Source organism: Plecotus auritus (genome assembly GCF_963455305.1).
Source record: "Plecotus auritus genome assembly, chromosome: 2".
In the NCBI taxonomy this organism is placed as follows: domain Eukaryota; kingdom Metazoa; phylum Chordata; class Mammalia; order Chiroptera; family Vespertilionidae; genus Plecotus; species Plecotus auritus.
The window spans coordinates 159,927,835-159,953,520 of NC_137771.1; the positions used below are offsets into that span (position 1 = coordinate 159,927,835).

Consider the following 25,686-nt stretch of genomic DNA (forward strand, 5'->3'; position numbering starts at 1 on the left):
AAATCAACATTATATTTATTCCAAATAAGTTTTAATAACTTTACCTTCTTATTGGGAATAGTCAACAATCTTAAAATCATGAAAAATCGTTAAATTATCTATATATTCTTTTTCTCATATTTCATTAATGAAATAAGCCATGTAAGTAATACTGAAATAAATTTATTTACAAAATACATGTATAACTCTGACACCTTTTATTAAGAAGGAATAAAAACATAAATGATTTGTGATTTTGGCAGCATCATACAAATATAAGTATAAATCATTAACAGAGGTGAAATCATTATCAACATTACTATAAGACATGTTAAGAATATTGTTAACTGCCCTAGCCAGTTTGGTTCAGTGGAAAGAGCGTCAGCCTGCGGACTGAAGGGTCCCAGGTTCGATTCCGGTCAAAGGCACATGCCTGGGTTGCGGGCTCAGTCCCCATTGTGGGGCGTGCAGGAGGCAGCCAATCAATGATACTCTCTCATCATTGATGTTTCTATCTCTCTCTTCTCCCTTCCTCTCTGAAATCAATAAAAATATATTAAAAAAGAATATTGTTAACCATATTCAAAAATATATATATTTATATATGTATATTTATTTAAACTCATTATGAAGGAACTGTTCAGCTTTGTGTGTTTATCTGATAAGGACAGCTAAGTGTATCCTCCCTGTTCTTCCTGTTTCTATTTTTAAGAATACCGAGAGCAGCTATTCTAATTTATCTTTTGTACATAAGTTTCCTGTAAATGCAGCTTGGCTGAAAAAAAAACCTACACAAAATTGGTTGCTCAGATTTCTAGGAGTAATGATATTATACTAGGTGGATAACAATGAGTCTAAAACAATACTCACTACCCCAATCTAAGGATTAAAATTTTAACACCAGTTACATAAGAAATGCTCCACCACAAAATCTGTTTAGTCTTTTTGGGACAAAAACTTTTATGGGATGTCATACGCCTATCCCCACAATTTCATACATTATTTTCATACATTTTCTATAATGACTCATTTGCTCTAGTTTCTGAGTTTCTTTAGCAAACTGAAATGGTATGTTACTTTTGTCAGCTTCTCTTTTACCATTTCTCTAAGTCACCCACCTTTCTTTCTAGACACTAACACACACACACACACACACACACACACACACACGCCCCTTCACATTCATTTATGCAGCAGCTCATGTATTTGTTCAAATGGATTTTAACCTCTGCTGTCCATGCTGTATGAGGTCTGTTGCATTATTTAATAGCAGCACCCGAGAACTCTGATAGCCTGAAACCGCTGAATGAAGTTGCAGGCTATTTTTGAAATAATTAGACTCAAGTACTCTGGAAATTCAGACAACTGAAATCATATATGCTTGTTATACTTTTAAGTGGCTGCAACCTCAATATTTAAAACAAATGGTTATCAAACTGAACTACTTCACTATGTATGATCTGCCCTGATTCCTTACTAAGAAGAACAGTAAGATACAGATGTGGTGACTGAAAATATCTTAACCCATACTGGCCAACTAAATATTCTGGACTTTTCTCCATTCCATTAATTGTGTTTTAAGTTTGACATCAGGTCAACCATAAAGCAGTTTAAGCCATCAATATTCACTTGCCTGATGATAACTATTCTCACTGATTTTTATGTTTATTCAGACACCCAACAAGTACATTAATTCAGCAGCAGCATAATGTCAATTCATATATACTAGACTTTGTAACCCAGACAGTGAGTCACCATGTTGTTTATTAATGCACCATACATTAAATGCTCCATCACCACAGATATTTGCTTTGCAATCTAACAGGGTGGATAAAAGCATTTGTTTCTCCGGTGTGGGGAACATCGACCCACATCTAATTGGTATATTCCACATCTTTATTGCACGATTTATTCTTTTCATTATTTTCTTATATCATCAAGTCTAAAATTATTTCTCCTTTACATATAAGAAACCTCAACATTAGCTTGACAGAGGAAAATTTCTTATTATCAAAGATTGACTGGAAAGAAACATACTATTATTTCCATATTTATGGTTAAATTGGACATTCTTTCTCAAGAGTGTGTAGTGAACTGATGTAGATAACACATATCTCTCTTCCCTACATGTGTTTCTGATAGCTCCAAAAAATATTGACTTTATATATTGGGTAAAATGTAGCTAAGTTTAAATGTTCTACTGCTCTGCTATTCATGATAACACTCAGTTTTGGAGAGGAGATGTTGTTCATGGCAATAATATAAAATGCGCCAAAAGAATTTTCTGGCAGAACTATTAGTCATTTGTCCTACTGACCGTTAAGATCCAAGCTCCAAAATGACCCCCCTGAAAGTGAATCTTCTCAGGTCAAGGAATATTATTTGACATTCTGTAGGTCTCAGGTAATGGTATGTACATGCTGATCATTCATGACCACTGGTGGGAAAGAGGGACGATAATTAACTCCTCACACATATGGCTGCATATTCTGTAGGTGCTTCTTTCACATTTCTTGCCTGCCTTGGGTTCATTTCAATGATGGCGTGGTTCAGCGAAGCATAAACAATGCCCTGTTTGTTTTCCTCCAGACTTGGGTTAGAATAAACCCCAGACTCTTCCTGGGTGCTGACCCAGGGGTCATTATCATAAACATCAGTTTCTGATGGCAGTGTTTGGGGATTTTGTCTGGTGCCCACTTCAATTTGCTCACTTCTAAAGGGCCAAGGAACATCAACCTACAAGAGAAAAAAAATGCTTTAATTATAATTTTAAGATGTGATGGTGCATATTTATTAGCAAACTATAAGTGCAGGCTAAATTGAGTCCTTATACATGGGGAGAAATAATGGACTTTTCCTCACATATGCTGTTGACATTTATTTTTTTAACAGATTCTCCCTTATTAAAGGATAAAAGCTTAAGGACCACTATGTTCGTCCCAAATAGTTACTTTGTGCTATATTATTGGTCACTTTTGAGAATTCAGAACACTTTTAAATCACTCTTCAAAATGAAAAGCAGAGCCTAAATTTATGAAAAAAGCACCAAATATTTCTCAGGGACTTCAGACAACCTACAACATAATGGATAGTATTTATATGGTTTATCATTAAAGATAAAGCAGAACAGATACTCTCTAAGGTGCAGAAAAAAATAATTAGTATTTATCTGATATATACTATTATGATTTAATACCTGGAATTGGAACCTTGCTGGGGTTTTATTTTGGGGGGAACAAAGCTTAGAAAAAGTTTAAAATATTTCAATTGTTATTTATATCACAAAAAAATTCTTACACTTCAAAATAGAGTCAAATATCTTACAGAAAGCTGTAAAAGAGGTGAACCTATGGAAACAGAGAGTAAATGGATCCCAATGCTTTTCACTCTTTCCAATTATTTGTTTGTAATTCCTAGTTATACAAGGGGACTCAACTGGTAAAAATGAAGATGTCGTCTTATTTTAATTTTTTATATCCCAATTTTGTCAATCATGTTCTTGAACTTTGGCCTAGCTGCTTTAAGGTACCAGGTCCACAGTTTCTGATAGTCTACATGCTTTGTATGGCCCTGTGTTGTTTTCACTGCTGTGTGTGCAGTGGCCCATCCACTTCTCCTCAGCAGAGTTCTACCACACAAGCATGTCTGGGCCTATTCTGAAAAACCAGGTGGTAACTGCTGAATACACTGCCTCCCTCTGATGAGGGGTCTTCCCAGGAAATAACACGAAGGCTGGATGATTGAGAGAGTTAGGGATTGTTTTCAATGTCCCTGTGTCCCTGTCTCTTAGCTCAGATGGAAAGTGCTCTAACCTTCCCACAAAGGAGCCTGGTTAAAGTCTACAGAGGAGAGGTGAAGAAAACTCCATGTGACCTAATAGACATAAATATTCAATATATCAAGTTTTCTGTCGAATTTTTCAACCTGTGTCTGTTGACTGTTACCTGGCTTCTTCCCAAAAGATTTCTCATTTCCATGGAAACTGTTAGAATGAACGGGGTAAAGAAAACGTGGTGCGACTGAACTTATCCTGTGGGCACCTCATCGAAGGGTGGGTGCACAAGGTGGGTGCCCCCTACGGTGGTGGGCAGAGATGGCAAATGATGAAGCAGCTCTCCTACTCTGTATTTGTATGGCAATGTCCAGTTTACAACACACTTTTAAAAATGTTGTTGAGACATAATTTGTGTACCTTAAAATTCATTTTTTTAAGTGTACAATTTAGTGGTTTTTAGTATACCAGCACTTTTATACCCTTTAAGGACCATTCTGGAATAAGATGAGAACTCTGGCTTTTATATGTGTCTGCCATGTGTGTACTACTTTCTTTCTCTACTTTTGGGTTCTATTCCATGGTTCCAATACAGGTTCCTTTTAAAGAAATTTGTTGTCAGTCTCAAAGATCTAATATGGTACCCTTTCTACTATTTTTTTTGAAATGTTTGACAAATCAAAGGGGGCAAAACCGAATGCCTGTGAAAGATATAAACACCTTAAAACAAAATTCCCATAGAGGGAATCTTGACTTTGGGTACTGAGTAGACAATACAATATACAGATGATGTATTATAGAAATGTATCCCTGAAACCTATATAATTTTATTAACCAATGTCACCCCAATAAACTCAATTAAAAAAAACCCCACAAATAATTGCACACACAGAAAAACCCCTCTTGAATTCCAGTTCAAATCATAAACAATTTGTCCAGCTTACACAGGAAGCAATATGGCTAGCCCTGGCTGGTGTGGCTCATTTGGTTGGAGCGTTGTCCCACACACCAAAAGGGGGCAGGTTCAATTTCTAGTTTGTGGGTTTGATCCCTAGTTGGAGCACATGAGGGAGGCAACTTATCAATGTTTAACTCTCATATTGATGTTTCTCTCTCCCTCTAAAAAGTCAATGAAAAGCATGTTTTTGGGTGAGGATTAAAAAAATATATATATAACTACATTTTGACCAACTTGGCCTTTACTTGTATGATAAATTATTTAGATTATTGTTTTAAATTGTTTCATAGTTCTCAGGCCTGAATGTAACAAAATGTAGTTTGTTGTTGTTCGCTATAGAAAGAAAGGAAATAATTCTATCTAATAAAAGAATAATATGCCAATTGACAGTCACTCCAACACACAAGATGGCCGTCCCCATGTGGTCAAAGATGGCTGCCCCCATGTGGACACAAGATGGCCACCACAAGATGGCCTGCAGGGGAGGTCAGTTGTGGGCAATCAGGTCAGCAGGGGAAGGCAGTTGGGGGGGGACCAGGCCTGCAGAGGAGGGCAGTTGGGGGTACCAGGCTTGTAGGGGAGGGCAGTTGAGGGGGACCAGGCCTGCAGAGGAGAGCAGTTGGGGGGAACCAGGCTTGTAGGGGAGGGCAGTTGGGGGGGGACCAGGCCTGCAAGGGAGGGCAGTTGGGGGGAACCAGGCCACAGGGGAGAGCAGTTGGGGGGGACCAGGTCTGCAAGGGAGAGCAGTTAGGGATGACCAGGCTGGCAGGAGAGGGCAGTTAGGGGTGACCAGGCTGGCAGGGAAGGGCAGTTAGGGGCAATTGGGCCAACAGGGGAGCAGTTAGGTGTCAATCAGGCTGGCAGAGGAGTGGTTAGGGGGTGATCAGGCTGGCAGGCAGAAGCAGTTAGGGGCAATCAGGCAGTCAGGCAGGTGAGTAGTTGGAGCCAGTAGTCCTGGACTAAACGGGCAGACATCCCTCGAGGGGTCACAGATTGGAGAGGGTGCAGGCTGGGCTGAGAGACATCCTCCCTCCCCACCCCCATGCATGAATTTCGTGCACCGGGCCTTTAGTATTTAATAAAAGTTTCTTACTCAAGGACACAAAATCTTAGCACCCATCACAATGATGTCTACTGATACTTACTAGAAACTTAATAAAAGTTTTAAAAGTTGAATGTATTTGGATTGATTTAAAATTAGGCAACTGGTAGTGAATGCTGAGTGCCCTTTAATATTATGTATAGAATTATTGGCTATATCTGCCGCTCACATTTCTGGGACTTTCTAGGTTACTACATCTTTATCTCTATTTTAATTTACTAACACACACACACACACACACACACACACACCAAGTTCCTTTGCAGTACCTCATTCATGACTACAGTGTTTGTTTGTTTTATAGTTACTATCTTTTTTAAAAATCCTCACACAAGGATATGTTTATTAATTTTAGAGTGAGAGGATGAGGGGGGAGAGAGAGATCTATGTGAGAAATATCTTTAGTATGCACACCATCTAGGAATCCAACCTGTAACCTTTTGGTGTCCAGGACAGTGCTGCAACCCACCGAACCACCCAGCCAGGACAGTATTTCTTTTTAACAAAGAGTTTCATAAAATTTTTTTTTCAGAAATATATCACCTCATCTTATATTCTTTTTTGAGTTCCAATATTTATACAATATTGAACTCAAAAGGAAGGCCCAAGTTTCTATTCCAAGAACTTGTTGGAAAACTTGGCGTTTCCTCCAAAACATTCTTTGTTTTGTTTGGGAGGTCTCCTCCTTGACGAGCCCACACACACATGAGAGACTTTTGCATAGTAGCTCCAACTTCCGCCATGCTTCTTATGCTTCTTTAGCTGCTGGTGTGATTTATGAAGCAATCACATTTCATTGTATGAGGTTATTTCTGGTTCGTTCTTTCATTAACTCTCAACTCTCTTCCAGAAAGACTTTAAGGTATTTGTGAGAATAAATGAATAGCGTGAAGTCATATAACAGGCCAAGAGCAGAGCCACGATCTTTGGTTCAGTCTCTGTCTTTTCTGTTTTGAGTCTGTACTGCCACCATGCTCTTAAAAAAAAATGACTTAGTCTGAGACTTGTTAATCCTGAGGAATTTCTGCTGCAAACAGAGGTGAATTTAAAATAAATAAATGCTTTAAGTAAATCAATATATAAAGCACTTAGGACATGTCTGGCACATGGTAAGTATTATAGAGATTCAAATAAAAAATATAAATAATAACATGAAATAATATAGATTGCATTTGTTTTAACAGATACAGTGAACGTACCAGGTTAATTCCCCTTTCTGTTGTATCAGAAGGCTCCTTTTGTTTCCCTGGAATTCAAAAAAAAAAATAATAAGAAGAAGAAACTAAAAAGAGTAAAGGACAACACAAAATTCTTCCCCAAGTCCCTGTAAATTAGGGTTGTGGTAAGAATGTGGGTTCTGGAATCAGACCGCTAACTTGAAATTCAGTCCCTAGAGCTGAGGTGGAATGCCCCTCCACCCATTCCCACCCACGTGCATACCAGGGAGAGCGTTATTGTTAGTTTGGCTTGTTTATTTGCTGTGACTAGCACGGCGCACACTACTCCTTTTTGTGAATTCATGCTGCCCCATTTTCTTCACTTCTCACTCCAGAGAGCCCTCTGACATATTTATTCAGAGGCAGAGATAGCATCTAGGACATCACTTTCGAAAGGCTGGAAATCTTAGTTTGGGGACAAACTGTACTCAGTGCCAGATACACGGCTGTCCCATCACCTGCATAGCCAGGATTTCCTACCACCAAGTTCACTTTGGATGTGGGAAGTCAAAGGATTTACTCCTGACTCTTTCTGAAGATCTGAAAGAGGTCCCAATAGCCTCAGAAAACATAGTGAAGCTTAGAGAGGGACCATGGAAAGATCCTGGGAGTTGTGGATATGGAATTGGGGTTACAGAAGACTCAGGATTCAGAGGAGGTTCTGCGCTCCAGCAGTCCTCACTGGAAAATACCAGGAACCCTTCTGCCCAGATTTCTCTTATGGTAGAAATAAGGTTTTCTTTGTCCGACTTAGTTTCTATAGCTACACTGTGGCTGCTATTGTCGGAAAAGAGATGGGAGTAGATGGCAGAGAGGAACAAAGGAGAGAGAAAGAATGGAGTTGGTTCAGACCAGAGCTAGATCAGAATTCTCTATACATCTGTCTCTTATGTGCTTAAGTGTTCCCTCATGACATTGAGGGAATTCTTACAAAAGCAGAAAGGCATGGTTCAAAATATATCACACTTCCTCCATCATGCAAAATCCACATTTTTATTATTATTGTTGAGTGAGGGCTCAGTTCAAGCATGTATTTGTAATAGCAACAGAAAGTGCAAGCAGATGAATTTTCTCTGAGGACAGTGGGCCTTCAAATAGACAAGGGCATGTGTGACTGGCAGGGTGTGGTGTGGCTGTGAAAAAGAGAATGAGACAAACTAATTCAATCAGACATGTTGATCCCTTTCAACACCCTGAAAATTTAAAAGAGCTTCTCACACAGACCGAAGATTGACTCAAGTAGAATGAGTAAATTTCAGCAATGTTCCCTCCTTACCACAAGGCTTGGCTGTGCTGTGGTGAGCATGCCTCTCCGTGGCTAGAGGGAACCTAAATTAATCCATTAGGCTTTTGGTGGGAGGATGAGTAGTCCCCCAGGAAAGCACTACCCATGGTTTATTGCAAAATGTTGGCAAAGAAAACAACAGAAACCAACTACAAGTATGTCAGTCCTAGTAGGTGAACCCTAAATGTGTGGCACAGAGCAGTAGAGGAAGATAGAACCCACCTTGGTGCCTTTTCAAGCAGCAGAATAGGTAGAAACAGGTAATGAGCAGAAGCAATCCTCCCAAAGGAAGCAAACAATAAAGGATCAGTGGTCTGTCCTCCATCTCATTCTTGAAGGGTGGTCCTGCAGCACTGGTTGTATCTGAAATGTCAGTCAATGCTAAAGGCAGTTAGGAAATCTGAAATATATTAGGATCGGCAACACCCTCTGCATTGTTAGAACTTGAAGAAAGAAGATGCCTGCATTTCCCTTCCAGCAAACCTTCCCCAAGAATCCCAAGCATTAGTACTCTCTCACTTCTTGCTTTATTGCTGAGCATATGTTGGTGGTTCTGGGTTACAATTTATTTATTTTTTGCAACGATTGTTCTTCATTCTGCTCAGATTACTCCCCTGTAAAACAACATCCATAAAGCTCTCAGAAACACGTCACCAAGCCCTTTCCTTTATATTGTCTTATTTAACTCATATTTATATCTTAAGAAAAGTAATAAAGCCATTATTTTTATCTAGCTCCATGCCTTGAGAAAAGTATTATTGTTCCAAGACTTGCCCAAGGTCAGACAGATACTGGGCACACTTAGGACTCAAGTCAACATCTTTCTGATACTTAATTCAGGTTCCTCTAACACAATGCCTTTTCATTGTCTCATAACTCTTTATTACCTCCAAATACCAAATACTTTTGGTATCTCCAGATATTTTTGACATCTTCAAATATGGTTTGCTGGGCATATAGCTGGTGCTCATTATTTTTGATCAATGTTAACATGCATTAAGGCCATGTTTGTCCGTGATAGGGTGCAGCTTATTTTTGGTTCATGAAATAATTTAATTGATCACAAATAAAACTTTAAAATTAAACATTACAGAATAAAAATGTCAGAATGCATCATACATCTTTAATTTTGTACTTGTGTTAATTTTTATGCAGAAAAGCTTTATTTCTAAATGTATTAATATAGTTACATTTTTGCTTCCCCTTATGCTTGTTGGGGGATGTAGGAGCTACTGGAACTGGGTATAAAGTGGTTTGAAAATTCAGAGTGATAACAAATGTTGTATTATTCATACTGCAGCTGCAGACACAGCTGTCTGGGAGAGGGGTGTGGATAGGAATAAAAACGAAGGTTCCCACAACAGATAATCTAATACAAACAAATCCATTCAATTAAGAAAATGCAACTTTTATTATTTCTCCAGCCATCAAACAATCTAGTTCCCTTAATTTTATTTAACTAGATTGATACTTACTTATTAGAGGATGTTCTGAATTATTTTGAGTCCATTCTGAAATAGAAAAACAAGGTAAGTTTTGAATTTGGTTATGAAAAGAATGCAGGTATATATCAGGTATGTCTAAAATCAGGGCTAGTATCTGAGATGACTCCTGCATTTGCACACTAACAGAGAATCCAATAATCCAGAAAAAGGCAGTTTGTGTAATTTGTGAGTAACTCTGACAGCATAGACACAAAGAAAATTACTGGGTGGATTTTGAGGCTCAAAGAAAGACTGAATAAATATGTAACAACCTTCATCTGTCTGCTCTGATTCCCTCTTCCTCATTCCTTAAGGATAAGGACACAATACAGCCTGTATGATATCTTCTGGTACCGAGAATAACAACACAGTACACACACTCAGCAGGTGTTCCAAGTGAGTGTGGAAAGCCACAAGGAAAGAACGCTTTTGATGACACGTTGAGCACTCATTCTCAAACATAGATAGTCCCTCTCACTTGCTGCTTACTCATATCACCCACACTTTCCTGCTAAGACAATGATCATTTGTCTTTGCAAACTTCCTAATCAGGAACTGAGCAAGGGCAGATTGGGAAGGATGGAGTTGCAGGCCATTGTATGTTCCAGTGACTGTTCCCCAGCTCTGTCAACTTTTCCTCTGGGACTTTGCTATGAAACGTGCATTGGTTCATTCTGGAAGAATTGTTCCCAACAGTGTCCAAGCCCTTGCTTTTCTTCATCCCTGTTATCACATAGACCAATTCTTAACTTGAACATAAAAAGCAAGTGAGAATCAATAAATCAACAAACAATAATGTTAGCGAGGATGTGGAAGAAAGGGAACTCTTGTGCACTGTTGGTGGGAATGCAAATTGGTGCAGCCACTGTGGAAAGCAGTATGGAGTTACCTCAAAAAATTATGACCCAGCTTCCACTTCTGGGAATATATCCAAAGAAACACAAAACACTAATTCAAAAGAATATATGCACCCCTATGTTTATTGCACTGTCATTTGCCTACATAATTTTATTAACCACTGTCATCCCAATAAATTAAACAAATTTTAAAAAAGCAAATGGGAATCAGATAGAAAAATTTCCAATATCTCCTAAGAAAGATATTTCAAAGGGAGAAAAGGAAAATTTTTTTCATAATACATCTAAAATGTATTTACAAGAAGCATGATTCTTAAATATAATTTCAAAGTATAGTTTTCTCCTCATCTTGTACTTAGTTTACTGAATACTTCCAGGTATAGAAGAAAAGGAATTTTTCCTTGACCCTTTCTTGTTGTTTGCTTTTATAACTTCATAAAAGGAAAATTCCACTCAGTTAAAAGCCAGTTATTGGATAATTTATTTGACTTTGCGAGTTAGCAGAGATGACCCAAAGAATTATGATACAGTTCCTGCTTCCCAGGACAGTATAATCCTTGATGGGATAAAAGATATATCCACCCATTATTTTAGTACCAGGGGATGTGTGATAATTGACAGGCACAGAGCTTCAATAGCATAAAAGTGGCTAGAAAAAAGAAACCACTCCCTCAAGGATGAACATGAAAGTTTTCATTAAGAATTTGGGAAATAAGCTGGTCTTGACAGGAGAGGAGAATTTGATAGATGGAGGCAGATGCATGGGGGTCACACGAGTGGTGACAGTGGCATTGGAAGGACCGTGGTGAAGATATGGCAATGGCAAGTAGGGCTGAAAGTCTGGAGTTGAGAGTTTCTTTATGGAATCTAGAAACAACCCAGAAAGATAGGTGGGGATGGACTGTGGAAGGATTTGAATGCTGGTTAACAGCCTTAAGCCCAATATTATAAGTGCTGGGGATGCTCTGGAGGAGACACAATAAAAGATTGGGATTATGAACAAAGTTTATTTAAAAAATTAAGTGTATCAGTAAGATTTTAGGCTGAAATGGACAAAAATTGGAAAACACTGAAGACGAGGAGGTCATACAATAAATTGAAATCATTTAGGAGGAAGATAATGAAAATATGAGATGATCATAGAAGCTGTAGGAGGCTACATATGGGAGAGTGGAAGGTTGTTGATAGACAAAAATAGAAGGCCAAAGAAAAGTCCTGGGGAATTCCCAATGGGGGTCAAGAGTATTAATTAACAGAGTGATAATAAAACAAGTGAGACTGGCCCAGTGGTTTAGCATTGACCCAGGAACCAAGAGGTCACTGGTTTGATTTGGGTCAGGGCACATGCCTGGGTTGTGGACTCCATCTCCAGTACAGGGCGTACAGGAGGCAGCCAATTGACAATGTTTCTCTCTCGTCAATGCTTCCATCTCTCTATCCCTCCCCCTTCTTATCGCTTTAAAAAATCAATACAAAATAGTTTTTAAAAAATAAAGGAAATGAAAAGAAAGGAAGGAGAATAGGAAATTAGGAGAGTAGAAGTCTTCAAAGAGAAATTTAAAAGGCCTTTAATGTCTCCTACTTAGCTCTTAGACCACTTCATCCTTCATATTCTTTGTCCCAATCTGATCCTAATAATAAGCACATCCCCTCAGGGCACAGGGTATAAGAGGGACTACTGCCTCCCTTTTCCTCTGAAGTTAAGCTCCCTCCTCCACAGGAGAGACAGATTATTATAGAGACAGATTATTAATCCTAATTTTAGCTTTGACTTGATTCCCTAGTACAGGCACTTTACCAACTGTACAACCATCTGGAGTGGTCAAGGAAAAACCCAAATATGGGAGACATTTGGCTAAATTCCTCTCTCTTATACAGAAGTGGATTGGTCTCACAAGGAAAGACTAAATTGCACAAGGCTCTGTTCCAAAGGAGGTGGACTTGATGTCACTATATTTAATTTTCTTGTATATTACATTAATATACATTATATAAATTATCTAGTAATGCTTATTTTATATTTAACAATATAATTAATATCATCCAGGAAGTAACATATTTGCAAGTTTTTCTTTTTGTTGTTGTTATTGTTAATCCTCACCCAAGGCTGTTTTTTTCCATTGACATTTTAGAGAGAGTGGAAGGGAAAGAGAGAGAGAGAGATAGAGAGAGAGGGAGACATCAATTGGCTGCAACCCAGGTATGTGCCTTTGACCAGAATTGAACCTGTGCTTCTGGGCTGATGCTCTAACCACTGAATACACTGGCTAGGGCAAGTTTTTTGTTTGTTTTCTTTTTTGTTGTTTTTTTGTTTGTTTGTTTTGTTTTGCTTTTTTAGAGAGAGAGAGTGGAAGGGAAGGGAGGAGACAGAGAAAGAAACATCAATGTGAGAGAGACACATCGATTGGTTGCCTCCTGCACGGGCCCTGACTGGAGCTGGGATCAAGGCTGCAACCAAGGTACATGCCCTTGGCCAGAATCAAACCCAGGACCTTTCAGTCTGAGGGTCAACGCTCTAGTCACTGAGCCAAACCAGGTAGGGGAAGTTTTGCTTATTTTTAGCATTCATTTTGCCAGTTAAAAAAAATATTACTTCTTTAAAATTTTAGTATTTTATCTTATTATGTGAATTAGTAGTAGTACAATTCTCCCCAGAAAGCATTAATTCCATACATCCTCAATATGGGTTTCTCCAGGTTGTTAAAGGCATTTTTTTTTCACTTACCATAGATTATGTTTTTTAATTCATTTACAAAGTAATCTTTATTGAGTCATCCACTATGTGGCAGACACTATGCCATCTATTTATAGAGAAGCAAAGATGTTTGAGACACAGCCTCCATTCTAAAGAGGTTTATAAATCAGTGCACGGATGGTTACAGGCAACTAGCATTGAGTTTGACCCCAAATTTGCAAAAGTAGAGTCTTAGGGTTGCAGCTAGCACCAAAATATTGTATATTTCCTCACTGCCTGCTTTAAAATATTTTTAAGTGATTAAAAAAATTTCATTGGAATTTAAGTGGATTCCTTCATTGGACCACTTTAAGGGAATTTAAAGATTAACTCCAAAATGTGCATATAAAGAAATAAATTAATTAAACACACACAAAAAATATAAGCAGTTAAGTGAATGACATCCTTTGAAGTAACTGTACGAGACTACATGTAGATTTCAGACATGCTATTACTATACCACATCTTTTAAATTTCTATCTTTTGCAATAATCTTCAAGGTCAATTTATGGCTACAAAAGAAACTCCATCTAATTTCTTATAATAAAGGGAGATCTTCTTTGATCCAAATATATTTTATGTGGTAATGTAGAAATTACTATTTTAATCGTTTAAAGTGTATAATTCAGTGTTATTAAAATATTCACAAAGTTTATTGACTGAAATCATCACCACTATCAAATTTTAGAACAGTTGCATCACCCAAAAAGAAACCTCATACCCATTAAATTGTCATTCCCTATTCTCCCTTTCTCCCAGTCCCTGGCACACCATTAATCACTTTCTAGTCTATGGATTTACCTATTCTGGGTAGTTCATATAAACAGAATCATACAATATGTGATCTTTTGTATCTGGCTTCTGTTACCTAACATAATGTTTTTGAGGTTCATCTGTGTTGTAGAATGTATTAGTACATTATTATTTTTTATGGCTGAATAATATTCTGCTATATGATTTATCACATTTCCTTTATTCATGTATCAGTTGATAGACATTTGGGTTGTTTCAATTTTTTTGGCTGTTGTGAATAGTGCTACTATAAACATTCATGTACAAGTTTATGTGTGGACATATTTTTCTGTTTGACTTGGGTATTTACATAACAATGGAATTGTTGGGTCTGTGGCAACTATTTTTAACATTGTGAAGATCTGCCAGACTGTTTTCCAAAGCAGCTGCACCATTTTCCATCCCCACTGGCAATGTATAAGGGTTTCAATTTGTCCACATCCTTGCCAGCATTTATTTTTCTTTAAAAAAATCTAGTCATTCCAGTAGTTGTAAATGGTATCATCATATTATTGATTTGCATTTCTCTGCTGATGGCTGACACTGAGAATTTTTTCATGTGTTTATTGGCCATTTACATACCTTCTTTGAAGAAATATATATTCAAATGATTTGCCCATTTTATTTATTTATAAATATATTTTTATTGATTTCACAGTGGAAGAAAGAGGGAGAGCGAGATAGAAACATCAATGATGTGAGAGAATCATTGATCGGCTGCCTCCTGCACACCCGCTACTGGGGATGGAGCCCCCAACCCAGGCATGTGTCCTTGATCAGAATCAAACCTGGGAACTGTCAATCCACAGACCAATGTTCTATCCACTGAGCAAAACTGGCTAGGGCTGCCCATTTTATTTTTATTGATTGCTTTTCTATTTGTGAAGTTGTAAGAATCCTTTATATATTCTGGGCACAAGTTCCTTATCAAATTTGTGATTTGCAAATATATTCTCACATTCTATATGTTGTCTTTTTACTCACTTGAGGGTGTCTTTTGATGTAGAAAGTTTTTTAATTTTGATGAAATACAAGTTACGTATTTTTTCTTTTGTTGCTTATGCTTTTGATGTCATATCTCAGAAATCATTGGCAAATCCAAGATCATGTTGAGTCCTCCAACATGGTTCTTCTTTTTCAAGATTTTTTGGCTATTCTGGGCTCATTAGAATTTTGTATAACTTTTAAAATCAATTTTTCCATTTCTGCAAATAAAAGGTTGTTGGGATTTTGGTGGGGATTGCATTGAATCTGTAAATCACTCTGGGAACTATTGCCATCTTAAAAATATTAAATCTTCTAATCCATAACACAGGATGTCTTTGTATTTATTTATACCTTCTTTAATTTCTTTCAGCTACTGGTATGTTTTATTCAGTGTATAGTCTTGTACCTTCTAGGTTAAATTTATTCCTAGATGTTTTATTCTTTTTTATTCTATTCTAAGTGGATTTTTTTCTTAATTTCTTTTTCAGATTGCTAGCTCATTGCTAAAGGATAGAAATACTACTATTTTTCTGTTGAGAATACAACTTTGTTGAATTCATTTATTAGCTCTAGTAGTTTTTGAGGATTTTAAAGGATTTTCTCTATATAATATCATGTCATCTGTGAAAAGATATTTTTACTTCTTCCTTTGCAATTTGGATGGTGTTGTTTTTTTCTTGCCTAGTTGCTATGGCTAGAAATTCCAGTTCAGTGTTGAATAGAAGCATACATCCTTGTCTTGTTCTTCTTCTTAGGGGAAAAGCTTTATCTTTCACCAGTAAATATGATATTAGTTGTGAGAGTCTTATAAACCAAAATTTTTTTTACTGTCCCCCAATCCTCTTTTTTATTTTCCATGTTTCATTCAGTTTAGTTTTGCCCAATTTAATGTCAACCTGTCTTTCCTCTGTAGTTTGAGCCTATTGAGATCCTCTGGAGAGACTCTGTGGAGACAGCTAAATCTATAACTATTCTTAAAACTTACCAGGGAGTCAGGTTATTTGTGTGCTGTTTGCCCTCTGTGCAAACATGAACTATTAACATAACTTCAAGGATTTATTAATAGATGTATAATTTTCTGACCACTACAAACATAACTTCAAGGAATTATTATCAGTGAAAGTCAAGGACAGAAATATGGAAGAAAAAATAAAAGAAAAAGTAAACAAGGACAGGGAATAGAAAACTGTCTATTACTATTGGTATTCACTTTGTAATTTTCCCCACATTTTAGAGATCTACTTTTGGACTTACCAAATAAATTTTATTCTTCCTTAAAGCAAAACAATAAATTTTATTATATTTTTCTACTCTTCTCTAATTCACTCACCTCAAAACACACATATACCTACACATACATGTGTGCATACATGTTACATAGTCTATGAGGTGTAGCACCGTTCTAATGTTTTATATAAGTTCAGTGTCTAACACAGTTACTTAAGAATCTGGGTTCTCCATTTCCTTGAAACATAATAAGAAAAATATTAGATAGCCTCATTGTGTAGAACTTACCTATCACATTAATAGCTATTGAATGACTTTCAATGAGTCCAGACGAAACATTCAAAGAACAGCGGTATGATCCATTGTCACTAGCCAATGCTTGATCAAAATGTAGAATAAAGACGAAAATATTCTGTCTGTTTTCCCACTTCATGTGTTCCCGATGGCTAGCCCCCAGAGGCAAACACTGGTTTTCTTTCAACTTGCACCAGGTCACATTAGGTCTGTTAGCGCAGTATACCACAGGACATTCCAGTTGAAATGGATTCCCTGCAAAGACGTTCTGTATTGATTCTCTCTTAACACGAAGTTGTGCTGTACATGGTTTTTCTCCTGAAAGATGAAAACAAAATTAAAATCAAATCTGTCCTCGAAGGACCAGACCTTTGCCACTTCAACAGTTTCTGCCAAAGATTTCTCAAGCACCATGCTATAATTTTTTGAGATAATATTTTCCAGTAATTAACCCTCACTAGCAGAGTGTCTGGCATGTGGTAAGCACATAATAAATGTTTGTTGAAAAAAAAAAACACAAGTAAATAATTTCATCAATTATTCAATAATTTCCTAAATTTCCACAATATTTTTATTATAAAAGTATATTTTCTTTTATTGTTACTTATTTTTATTATTATATACCTTCTTTAATAGGAAGCAAATAATAACAGCATTTTTGGGTCAATTACTTATTATATTCCAGGGGCTGTTTAAAACCCATAAGTATTTTTACTCATTTACTTCTTATAACAAAAACAATACACATCAGCAATTTTCAACTGGTATGCCATGGTAGGTACACTGGTGTGCTGCAAGAATTTTTAAAACATGCAATACCTGACTATTTAGTCAGAAGCATTGATCTTTTTTCCCTTAGGTTGTACGAAAAAATGATGACAGCCAACACAACAATAGGCATCTGGTGTGAATGAATCAAAATTACAGTATACCTATTTTTTGTCAAATCAGCAAAAAATATATTTTAGCTGTGCCACAGAATTTATGTAGTTTATGTGTATCATGAGATGAAAAAGGTTGAAAATCACTGATGTATGGTATTATGGCCCCACATTTCCCATACTGCTCTACCTAGCATAATTTTTCACTTTTTTCTATACCCTTGGCAGTATGGTATAAAAATATGCTCTTTTTTAGCTATTTCTTAACACCTGACAAACCTGTCACCATTGTAGAGAGCGTCTGGGAAAGGCCCCTGAGCTGATTGTCATCTGAATCCCGTGGCGCCTGGCAGAACCATGCCCTGGAAATATACCTTGCCAGAGGCAGGTGTGTTGTCAGTCTGACCTTTAGCTAAATCCAGCCAGGCACCAGGAACAAACACAATTATCCGGGCCCACCAGAAGTGACAATTACAAAGAAGCCACAAGAATGCACATATTTTCTGTATCTTAAACTGTAGTAAAACTTCCTGGTATCTTACTGTATAAAATAAATGTGCTGTATCGGCTCTGGGTCCCTGTCTCTCCATCAGAGGACAGCTGTCCCACCTGGTTTCAGCTTTCCCTACTGTCTTTGTTTCTGTCTCTTCCATTTTCTCAATCCCCTGTCGCCCCTGCTCGGGACTCCTGTCTGCTCTCTAGCCGTGCTGGACGTGGAAAAGAGAGAAATAGTTATACACCATAATTTCTGCTTGCATATCATCAATCCTTGCTCAGAATAAGTATTACCTGATTGAGTTTTCAGGAATCAGATTGAGACAAGAGACTTGTAAAGAACTTTTAGAACCTCTGAATATTTATAATTAGGGTGTCCCAAAAATATGTATACACACTTTAACAGCAGATAACTCACTGAAAATGAATTTTGAAAATGAACTGTATATTAATAAACACTGACTTTATAATCATTCAAAGTGTGTATACATTTTTTGGGGACACCCTATATTTATCACTGCTCTGATCTCAAATAAGTGCACAATAAGGCTTCCCAATTCAGTTGCTTCCAAAAATTCAGAATAAAAATGAAAGCAAACTAAAAGTGAAGTTTTGAGAATGAGGTTTTCAAAAAATTGAAGAGAAAGGGTAAGATAATTTACCAAAAGGAAGTACCGACCTAAATGTGGTTAGACTTATGACAAAAAAGCGAGGAGGCAGAGGCAGAAAGACCAAGTGAAACTTTTGTTTCCAGAAGTTCAATGCTCCCCCTAAAGTTAATAGGCTTTCTCAGCCTTCTAAGTTCCCTTTTCATTTACTTGGATAAGTCAATCATAGTTTATGGAGCCTATAACTCTGTGCCAGCATTGTGAAAAACGACATGATAGTTATAGACAGAGGCTTTCTTTTTTCAAAAATTTCTTTTTTTAATCCTCATTGGAGGATTTTTAAAATTATTATTATTGTTTTTAGAGAAAAGGGAATGGAGAGAGAGAGAGAGAGAGAGAGAGAGAGAGAGAGAGAGAGAGAGAGAGAGAGAGAGACATCCATTGGTTGCGTCTCATATGTGCCCGGACCGCGGATTAAACCGGAAACCTAGGTATGTGTTCTGACCAGGAATAGAAACCAAAAGCTATTGGTATAGGGGATGACACCCCAACCAACTGAGCCACCCAGTCAGAGTGACACAGACTTTCCTCCCTCAAGGAACTTACCATTCCATTTGTAAGACAAGATTAATTAACAACAGGGTATCTTTTCTGAAATAATTTTACTATCTACCACTCTTTTTTCTTCAAGCTCACCTGGGCTGAAAGGAGGGCTCAGAAGGATCTCTTAGAAATAAATTAGACATGGTATCTGCCAGCATGGGGCTTGCCTTCCAGTGGAAAATCAAAACACTTGACCAATGGGAGAACAAAATAACACTGGTAAAGATGTGCAAACTTTGAGTGGGTGTGTAGGAGATTCACTTCTGCTGGGGCTATTGGAACAAGGCTTATGGAAAGGTTGTGTTTGAGCTGAACCTTATGAGGTGAACGAGGAGCTTTTTGATATTAGAGCAGTGAGTGGGCATGGGAGGTCATGGAAGGGCAAAGGTAGAGAGGGCAGGGATCTCATGGCAGATTCATAAACTGATATGCACTTGGGTCATGGTTTTCTGAAACAGTGACATGGAGACCCCTAGCTGCTTCAGAATAAATGGAATAGCATTAGGTGGGAGAAGTTTACATTTTGCTTATCAACCATGAGAAAATACAGAGCTTGATTCTTTTGAGATACTTATAAAAGTCATGGAGATAGCTAAAAATTAGAATATTCATTTGAACATGGTTATTCAGATGCTAAAACATTGTGTGATATTGAGAGAGCCACCCAGTCTCCCTGGCATTTCGTTTCTTTAAAATAAAAATAAAAGGATTGGATGGCAAAAAGAAGAAAATTATCACTTACCACATTCTCCCACACAAAAATACATACACAACTACACCTCCCTCAGTGTGTGACTGACACTACAAAATTACTTGTAAGACTCACTTTCTGTTATATTGCATTTAGCCATCGAACTGTCACCCAATGCTAGTAGTACAGTTGTTCATCCCTTGTAGTTCCAGCGTTCTCTGACTATATGCTTGGAAGGAGTGTACAGAGTGGACAAGAGACCAAGCTGACCACATCGCTGACTTGCAGTGGGATTATGGGAACACTCCTGCAGTTCCTGGATATTCTTATCAGCAGGATGGGGATCATTGACTGCACATTGTCTAGCATGGGAATTTTTCTTGAATGGAGGAATGAATAAATACAGGCTTGCCATACGCTCTAAAAGTCATCAAGAATACTCCTCTTTGTACAAAGAAGGTATTATATTCCCCATGTCTCCGAAACAAAAACTAATGTTTGTAGTGCAGGAATGATGCACTGAGCTCAATGGCACCATTTTAATTTTCCAGCTGACAAGCATTTTGACATTTCTTTGCTGCTTGTCCTGAATTGTGCATATCCCTCTTATGACACTCAGGACATCCAAACCTGTCCCCAATGAGTTTGTCTTGTCAAAACAAAACATTTTCTGAAGAGAGATGAAGATCACATTTTGGCTGGGGTTTATAGGCCAATGTTAGTTATGGTTGTTCCTGCAATTATTGCTCCTGTTGTTTTTCTCAAACATTCACATTTAATAGTAGGAAATTCTCAATGCTAAAAATAATTTAAATACATGCAGTAAAGGAATGAAACCTCAACCAACCTTTTCCAAGTTTAGGAAGCTTCTCATTTTAAAAATTCTTATGGAGGCTAGAAGGGGTTAATAGGGGAAAAGGAGGGCATATGTAATATTTTCAATAATAAAGATTTAATTTTTAAAAATTATCATGGAGGCTGACAGCAGCTGCCCTATATCTAAATCCAGCCTAGCACCAGGAATGCTCAGGGTCTACTCAAGAATGCAAATAATCCTTTCCACTAATATTTACAGGGTAAACTAAGATTGTTGGTAGAGTATTAAATTTGACGGTAAAATAATAATCAAGTTTTCAGATTAATTTAAATAGGCTAATTGAAATAAGTGAATATTCAAGAAAATTTAATTGTACGGGACAAAAACCTGTTCCTAAAGTAGTAACTAAGATTTCTATTGGTAGTTCATCTCATGGTAAAATTCCTGAACATGCAATGAACCTAAAGCAGTCATATTTTTGTGCAAAAAATTAAAATTTAATGTTATCAAGACTGCATTATAAAATTTACAAAAGCCTCCATTAATCAAAAAAAAGGGGGGGATAGTAGGGTAATATCATGTAAGGAAAAATATTCTATAAGTAAATTACATCTAGAAAATTTTTACTTTACAAAATTAATTTTCATTTGTAATGCTAACAGCAAGACACCCATGAAAAACACACATGGTGTCTAAATAAGACAAAGGAAAATCGTTTGGGCAAAAATAAAAAGGATCCCAAATCAATTATATAGAAAAGATTCCTTTATTAACTTGTGGTAGAGAATATGTTTGTATATTTTTAGAAAACAACTCCAAGACCATGTGGATTCCTGCAACAGAGGAATTGACAGGTCTGCTCCAACCACGAAGACAAGAGGAGAAACAGTCCAGAGATGGAAGACGCTGACAACGCCTTGCCACGCTAGCAGTCAGCAGCTGTGTGACGCAGCAGGTTGCCTAAGACCAAACTAGAGAGGGTCGGACCTGCATTGCCACCATGTGCCCACCATCCAGATATCATTGCTGACATGTACACATAAAGAACTGTTTGACATTGAAACGGGGACTCAGAACTGTTGAACGTTGAAATTGGGACTCAAACATTTTTTTGTTATTATATGTTTATTTCTAGTCTGCAGAGGCAAGATTTTTTAAAGGAAAGAAAAGGGGGAAAAATAGATACAGAAGCAAAGAAGCATTGAACAGATTGTCAAACTACAGCTGGAAGGCAGGGGAGGTGGGGGGGGGGGCCTGTAAGAGATCAACCAAAGGACTTGTACGCATGCATATAAGCATAACCAATGGATACAAGACACTGGGGGTTGGGGGGCAGGTAAAGGCATGTACTGGGGGAAGGGGAGGCCGGGGGGAGGTCAATGGGGAAAAAAAAAGGAGACATATGTACTACTATTTGTAATACTTCAAACAATAAAAAAAATAAAATAAAATAAAAATGATCATGGAAACCCTGTTGTATTATCACAATGTGCATTGCCCATGACTAGGCTGTACCTGGCATATTTGATGCTCAGAGAACATTTTTAACAATCTCCTCTTCTATATGGAAACATATTCTCAGAAATAATTTTGAAATGAAACAAATAATAAAATGAAAAGAAAAGACACATAGGCAGTGAATAATTTTTACTGAACTTTGTATATATAACCATGCAAATTAAAAGATATTTGAAAAAAATGTTAGAATTCAAGAAAGTAAAAATGTACTATTTACTTAATAATTTTTATATCTACCTAGTATGAACTTTAATTCTTTAGTTATAGCCTGATATGTTAGTTTATATAAATAATTTTCTAGTAACTAATAAGTGAATTATATTAAAAACTGAAATGCTAAAAAAGATAAAATGTAGGTAATTACTAAATATGAAGTTTTTTTCTTGATTCATTTTTTAATTTAAAAATAATTAACACTTTAAAGAAAAGAATATATTTCAATTGTAAAGATATTAATCAACCAAACATTTCATGTATGTATGCACTTTAGTTCATACATGAAATTATACTTCACAGTCTGTACAGTTTTACTGTTTCAAATTTTAAACAAATAAATATTCAAAATGGTTGCATAGAATGAAAGAAATAAAACCTCTCACATTCTGTTTGTCTCTATAATCATTGTGGTATTATTGTGTTTTTAAAATCTGTTTAAATGCAGGAATGTGGAGAACCACAGGGCTGGAGATACACACTGTGCCTGGAGAATTATGAATTTACTCTTGAAATGTAGCTGAATTTGTATATGTCCAGGGCCAACTTTATAAGTGGGAAGTTCTCTAAGTTAATTTTCTTTTTTTAATTTTTAAAAAATTATCTTTATTGTTGAGAGGATTACAGATGACCCAGTTTTTTCCCCACTACCCCCCTCTACCTAGATCCTGCCCCACCTCAGGCCTTCACCACATTATTGTCTGTGTAGAATGTAATGGTTATCAAAAAGGAAGTACTAAAAATATGCTAATTGAAACTTCCATACATATTATTAAAACTCAGCTGTAATCATAGTAATTATTTAGAACTTTAAACCAAAATTATTTTTAAGGGGAGGAATATTCTACCACTAATGCTATTTACAATTGCTGGTACATGGTGATAATTAAAAATAGACCAACTTTTATTTGTTTTTAAATTCTGTACAGACAATGTACCCCTTACTGCCCACACCAGGGATGTGAATATCGCATGGTTCATGTGACAGTTTATTTAGTAATGTGACTCTTTCTAGTGCAAAGGGGATGCAGAAAGAAGCTTACATTGCTCCTTAATTTTCCCATTAGATTTTTCTTCGATTATCTTGATTATACAGTCTCTCAGAGCTTTCAAATCTCAAAGAGGGAGAGAACCCTTGTGGCTGGATCAATCAAGAAAGGCTTCAAGGAGGAGATTGAACTCCCTCCTGCCCCATACTCCATCCTGGGGCAAATCTGGTCTTCCTCCCATTATCATAGTATAATACCATCATCTACATAGCAGCATGGGAGTCATCTTGATATCTTTTACCTTTACTGTTTCATTCTATCAGTCCCCAAGTAACTTGACTCAGCATGCAAAATTTGTTTTCATGCCACTACTTTAATTTGTGTCTTATTCTGCTCCATGTGGGTTATTGTCACAGCTTACCAACTAATCTTCTACATTCCAAACTTGGCCTTGCTCCCCTCCCCCTACTTTAATCCATTCTCCACATTACTGTCAGTTTGTATTCTTAAAATGAAAATCCAATCACAAGATTTTTTGCCTAAAACCCTCCAGAGACTCTTTAATACTTGCAGGGACATGTTCAGATGTCAACAAATAAAATTTACCCCCTGCCTCCTTATGCAAACTCAACCCACCCCCATATTCCAGCAACCCAAGTTTACTTGATATTCTCCCTGGCGAATGTCCCGTGTTATTTTGTGTGATATACAGCATCTACACTAATAAAAGAGAAACATGCAAATTGACCATCACTCCACTATGCCCACCAGCCAATCAGGAGGGAATATGCAAATTAGAAGGCTAAAGATGGTGGCCGCCCAGCTGCTCCAGGTGCAGAGTGGCCAGGCAGGGCAGAACACCTGCTATGAGAGGGAGGGCAGGGGGCGGAGGGATCTACAGGAGCAGCACCCTGGCCATAGCAAAGACGAAGACTGCAGACTCCGGATTCTGCAATGAAGATGAATAAGGCAGACTCCGGCCTGAGTCTGCAGCGAAGATGGCAGACTCTGGCTGGAGTGAAGGTCTGGGTCCTGGGTGCCGGAGGAAAACCAGTGCTGGAAGCCAAGGGAAGGAAGGCCTATTGCACTAATCTCTTTGTGCAACAGGCCTCTAGTTCTATTATAATTAAACTAGAGGCCCAATGCATGAAATTCGTGCAAGGGGCTTGGCCCTCCCAGAAGCCCCTGCTGCCTTGCGGCCCCGCCCCCCACCCACTGGTCGTTCTGGAAGGTCGTTCTGCCGTATGGTCTAATTAGCATATTAGCTCTTTATTATATAGTATATGTGTTTATGTATCTGTCTTCCTATCTGCTCTACAACCTTTTTGGTGGGATGGTACCTGCCTCTACCCAGGAGATGGCCTTAAAAAGGTACGAAAGTGAGATGGCATGATATACCCTGAGATTTAACAGAGACAGCTTCATGGAGAGAAAAATATGACCACAACTCTGACTAATGCTCTCTGTGTACTAAGGACACAGAGCAGACACAGCTGAACTCCCTTAGAGAGGCCAGTCAAAGGCATTGAGGTGGAGAATGTTTGCACCTCAACATGCCCTGCAGTGGTTAAGCTTTAACCACTAAAGAAAAACTAGACCTCATGAGTATGCAGTGTGGAAAGGCCTGATTTATGTTGACTCAGATTGATATTCAAAATATTTAATAAGTGATCACTCTGTGATCATCCAGATACCCACATCAACCAATCAGGAAGGCATGCCAGCCCCAAACAACTGCCTGGTCCAGTACCTCCCAGCTGAGCAAGTGTAGCTACAGGTATAAATGCCATCAGGAGCCAAGAAGGATAGATAGATAATTTGTGAAACTTAGCTCTTTTTAAAAAAAGTTTGTAATTAAAATTTTATATGAAATACAATTTTTTCTTATTTTTAAAGTCCATATGCCTTGATTATTATTGTGAGGAAAATTCCAACCAAGCTTTCCATTGGAAAAAAAATCTTTCCATTGAAAAATTTTTACATATTTATGGAAAGTTCAAAATGATTATATTCATTGAAAGAAAGGAGAACCTGTAATAAATGCAGAATGTCTGACTGGAGCTAAGACAACATTAGAGCTGAACATAAAAAATGTAAACAAACAATTTTTGAAAAACTGAAATGATTATGAAGGGTATTATATGCTAATTTTCTGTGACATTAACTAGGATTTTAGCTTCTTT

The 25,686-nt window shown here is 37.3% G+C and overlaps 1 protein-coding gene across 1 annotated transcript in view; it reads right to left on the bottom strand.

The window, feature by feature from the left end:
- Positions 1 to 2,439: 2,439 nt before the first annotated feature.
- Positions 2,440 to 25,686, bottom strand: part of BTLA (B and T lymphocyte associated) — a gene marked incomplete at both ends in the record, with an annotated part of 31,798 nt that continues 8,551 nt past the window's right edge. Inside the window, 5 exons of the mRNA XM_080655522.1 lie at positions 2,440 to 2,715; positions 7,011 to 7,057; positions 8,536 to 8,676; positions 9,789 to 9,824; positions 16,683 to 17,006. Of these exons, the coding sequence (XP_080511648.1) occupies positions 2,440 to 2,715; positions 7,011 to 7,057; positions 8,536 to 8,676; positions 9,789 to 9,824; positions 16,683 to 17,006 (824 nt within the window). The remainder of the gene's footprint in view (positions 2,716 to 7,010; positions 7,058 to 8,535; positions 8,677 to 9,788; positions 9,825 to 16,682; positions 17,007 to 25,686) is intronic.